This window comes from Humulus lupulus, chromosome 1, assembly GCF_963169125.1.
Source record: "Humulus lupulus chromosome 1, drHumLupu1.1, whole genome shotgun sequence".
NCBI lineage: Eukaryota > Viridiplantae > Streptophyta > Magnoliopsida > Rosales > Cannabaceae > Humulus > Humulus lupulus.
The window spans coordinates 10,750,912-10,754,445 of NC_084793.1; the positions used below are offsets into that span (position 1 = coordinate 10,750,912).

Sequence of the window (3,534 nt, forward strand, 5' to 3'; positions counted from 1 at the left end):
CGAAATAAATTTAAAATTTCTAAACATGTATTGTAATTAGCTAGCTATAATATCATTCATTTTGCTCTAACCAATTGTAAATATGACATTGCCCATTCTTCTCTACCTTCGTCAATTTCTTGAGTAGTATATGGTTTATTGAGTTAAATATTAATTGAGTTTTGAGTATAGGTAAGCTAAGGAGGATTGAGTCCACTTAAGAAGCTATATGTGATTGTTTTACAGTAATACTACTAGTTGTACATTTCAAGAAAAATTACATAATCCTCAACAAATTCATGTTATACAGTTACAAAGGAAGCCAAGATATGAATAACAACTAACATTTTGTGCACACAAGTTTCAAATTTTGACTAATATACAGTTTAAAGAGATTACTAATATGGCATGAAAAAGATCACTCATAAAGCCTCCATAGGAAATTCCTATCCTTTCCGACATAACTCACTTAAAAACAATAAAATTGTTAATTTCTAAAATTACATTCACATGAAGACAGATATTTCAGTACCAGATGTGTAGTTGAGTTGTGCTTAATTATACCTGTTCCATTTCCATACGAAAGATCTAATACTTTGAGCTTTGCTCTCAGAATTTGCATGATCACCGCGAGTAATCCAAAATGCCCTTTCAGGTCTCCAATCTGAAAGTTTGCATTAAAATCAAATGAAGTTTGAAACTAATAAACATTAATTTGAAATCTAAGCTCAATTAATTAAACCAGATTTTGTAATCTTACAACTCAGAATTACTTTGGACACTTTAATTAATCTTTCATAAGCATTATTATTACAAGGGAGAGCCAATAATTTTGAAGAAACTTTGATTTCATGAATATTCAATCACCTGACAACTTGAGCCTAAATGATTATTGAAAATTAATCAAATTCTTAAGTAATTCTTGTTATTATTACCTTCATGAATTTGGGAGCTCCAAAGTATTCTTCTTGTTGAAGACGTCAATATATATACTCATTAAATAAGTTTTTAGAATAATGAAGTCAATATATATACATATCTCCATCAAACCTGCAAACAGAGCAAAGGAAACAAAATCAGTGTCCAAATCTGACACCTAATATACATGTTAGTTTCAAATGACCAAGATGACAACACTCAATTCAAGAAGACTTTATTTTTATATAAAATACAAGGTTGTTTATTTGAGAAAAAAGAAAAAGACTTCAAGCAATGGCTTTGGCAGTGGCATTGCCTCCAAAACTTAAAAAATTGGTAACAACTTTTTTTCACTACCTATAATTTGATTAATACAACTTATAAAATGATCAAAAGAAAAGATGTGTAGATACCAGTGATATCCAGCTAGTGGAACAAACTTGAGACCAACTTGAAGAAACTCTCCATTTAAGCACTCCTGCATATGTATAGTATAGCATATATATACAGTATATACACACAAGTAGCTACCATGTTATATACTAAGAAAAAGCTCAATATAATAAAGAGAGGCCACGAATGAGTTATATAATTATAAATATATATTATATTTAATCATCTAACAATAATAATAACAAAAGGCAGTAGTAATTTGAGCACACAAAAACTAGAATCACTCATAGTTTCATTAAATCATATTCTGTAGTTTCTTTGCATCAATTTCTCAAACACTTGAAGAGCATCAACCATTAGTTTAAGAGATCCATATGCCCTGGTTTCCTTACACTACTTTCCAGCTCAAGACAAAAAACATCCAAAAGATAAAATCAGAAACTAACCAGAAAATATCCTAGAGTTACAAGAAAATTTTAAGATAAACAAGCAAAAATTTAAATCCCAAATCACACATCCACCAAGCCAACGAATCCCAAATCTCAAAATACACCAAGCCAAATAATTGGAATACATCAAAGCCTCCAAACAACTTCATACGAAACCTTACAAAACAGAATATATAGGCATTATAAATCTATTCATATATATAATATTTATACATATATTTCCTTACACCGACCAAGCTGATAATTAAAGAAAAAGACAAGTTTTCATCATATAGTAAAATAAAGATTATTATATACTATAATATATTCTATGTAAAAAGCAGAGAGAAACTATATATCAATGTAATATTGTAAAGTACCTTCCAACATATAACTTCTCATGTAGAAACAAAGAGGCTATAATGGCTGTTATAACAGTGCATAGAGGGCTGAACATTGCAACAAAGACATGACCTCTTAGTTGTATGCACCATGCTTGAACAAAAAAAGATACCGCAGTACCAATTCCCTGTACAGTTAAATGTGCAGTTCAAATCAAGCCATATTTAGAAGAAGAAAACTTTAAATTAGCATAAGAATAATGAAAAGGTAATTAAGAAGAGAGAGCAAGTATAAGTTAAAGTACGTACTGCATACAAACAACTTCCAAGTTCTAAATAGGAATGAAGATTCCATACTTGTAGATCAGGCTCTGTCACAAATGTATATATTGCAGATTGGATGGTTGTCAATAAACACATCCAAAGAGTTGAATACAAGTGGTCTGGACAACTGACAAAACATCAAAAACATCAAAAATTAGGAATTTTTTTTTTTCAGAATAAGAATACACTGACAAAACCAAAACAAAAAGAAAGGAAAAGATAAACAAATGCCCAAATCATATGAAGCTTAATATTAATAGGAGATGGTATTAACGTAAGTGTCAATTAATACAAATTTACCTTGAAGAGAATGGCAGCACCACCCACGCCTGAGAACTTCACCAGCTCAGGAGCCTTCGCCGTCGCCTTCCCCATCGTCGTCGCCAGTAGGAGCCTTCATCGTCCACGGTGGAGGCCAGAACAATCCTCCAAACTCACAGCGGCGAAGGAACTTCGGGGAGCCAATCGCGACGGAGGCCGGCGAGTGGGGAGGCGAGCTTCACGGGTTGGGGGTTTCGGGGGCCAAGGAAGCTCGTGGTGGGGTGCGTGTCATTGGGTGGTGGCCAGAGATGGCTCATCTGGTCTGGCCGACTGAAATGCGAGAGAGGAAAAGAAAGAGGGGTATCGACTGGGAAGAAGAAAGAGGAGAGAGAAGGGGATTTTTGAGATTAATTTAGGGATTTAGTTTTTTCATCTCCCTTTTCTTATTTAATTAAATAAAATTTGATTTAATGTGAACTATTGCTTTTTTTTTTTTTAATATTTTCAACATGGATTTTAAAAAATAAAAACATTATTAGTGAAATTTTAAAATTATTTTACAACATTTAACCAATCAATAAAATAACTCTTTTTAATTAATTTTATCACAAATATAATAAATAAATAAAATTTAAGCAAATTATTCATTATATCATAATTAATTTAAATTTTAATATATAAATTATTATAAATAAAAAGTTAATATAATATTAAAAATTTAGAAATAAAAGAAAATCTAAGAGGTGTATATTAAAAAAACAAAATAAACATTTTAGGACACGCATCAGTTTTTAGGACTCGCAACGCGAGTCCTAAAAACATTCTTTTAGGACTCTCAATGCAAGTCCTAAAAAGTCCAGGAGGTGTTTGTTTAAAAAAAACTCAAACTT

The 3,534-nt window shown here is 31.3% G+C and overlaps 1 protein-coding gene and 1 long non-coding RNA gene across 3 annotated transcripts; both read right to left on the reverse strand.

The window, feature by feature from the left end:
- Window positions 1–214: 214 nt before the first annotated feature.
- On the reverse strand, window positions 215–1,012 carry LOC133813937 (uncharacterized). Its single transcript, XR_009884763.1, has 2 exons — window positions 915–1,012; window positions 215–643 (listed from the first exon to the last, which is right to left on the reverse strand). It is a non-coding gene; the product is annotated as an uncharacterized LOC133813937 (long non-coding RNA).
- Window positions 1,013–1,185: 173 nt separating this feature from the next.
- LOC133813981 (WAT1-related protein At4g30420-like) lies at window positions 1,186–3,144 on the reverse strand. 2 transcript variants are annotated; one of them, XR_009884766.1, is made up of 4 exons: window positions 2,684–3,095; window positions 2,369–2,510; window positions 2,099–2,247; window positions 1,186–1,375 (listed from the first exon to the last, which is right to left on the reverse strand). XR_009884766.1 is itself a non-coding variant. In XM_062247025.1 (3 exons), exons 1-3 carry the CDS (start codon window positions 2,756–2,758, stop codon window positions 1,928–1,930), a joined length of 273 nt encoding a protein of 90 aa, XP_062103009.1. In that variant the 5' UTR covers window positions 2,759–3,144; the 3' UTR covers window positions 1,563–1,927. The 2 variants fall into 2 exon arrangements, 1 of the variants encoding a protein (XP_062103009.1); XM_062247025.1 differs by lacking the exons at window positions 1,186–1,375; window positions 2,369–2,510 and adding an exon at window positions 1,563–1,976 and having other exon boundaries at window positions 2,684–3,144.
- Between the last annotated feature and the right edge of the window lie 390 nt (window positions 3,145–3,534).

What these genes read in the sequence shown, in the direction of transcription:
- LOC133813981 (XM_062247025.1), bottom strand. Translation starts at nt 2,758, where the DNA reads ATGGGGAAGGCGACGGCGAAGGCTCCTGAGCTGGTGAAGTTCTCAGGC. An exon ending in GTGCTGCCATTCTCTTCAAG is followed by an intron (nt 2,248 to 2,683) that starts GTAAATTTGTAT and finishes TTAACTGTACAG; the next exon opens with GGAATTGGTACTGCGGTATC. An exon ending in GAGAAGTTATATGTTGGAAG is followed by an intron (nt 1,977 to 2,098) that starts GTACTTTACAAT and finishes TTTAATTATCAG; the next exon opens with CTTGGTCGGTGTAAGGAAAT.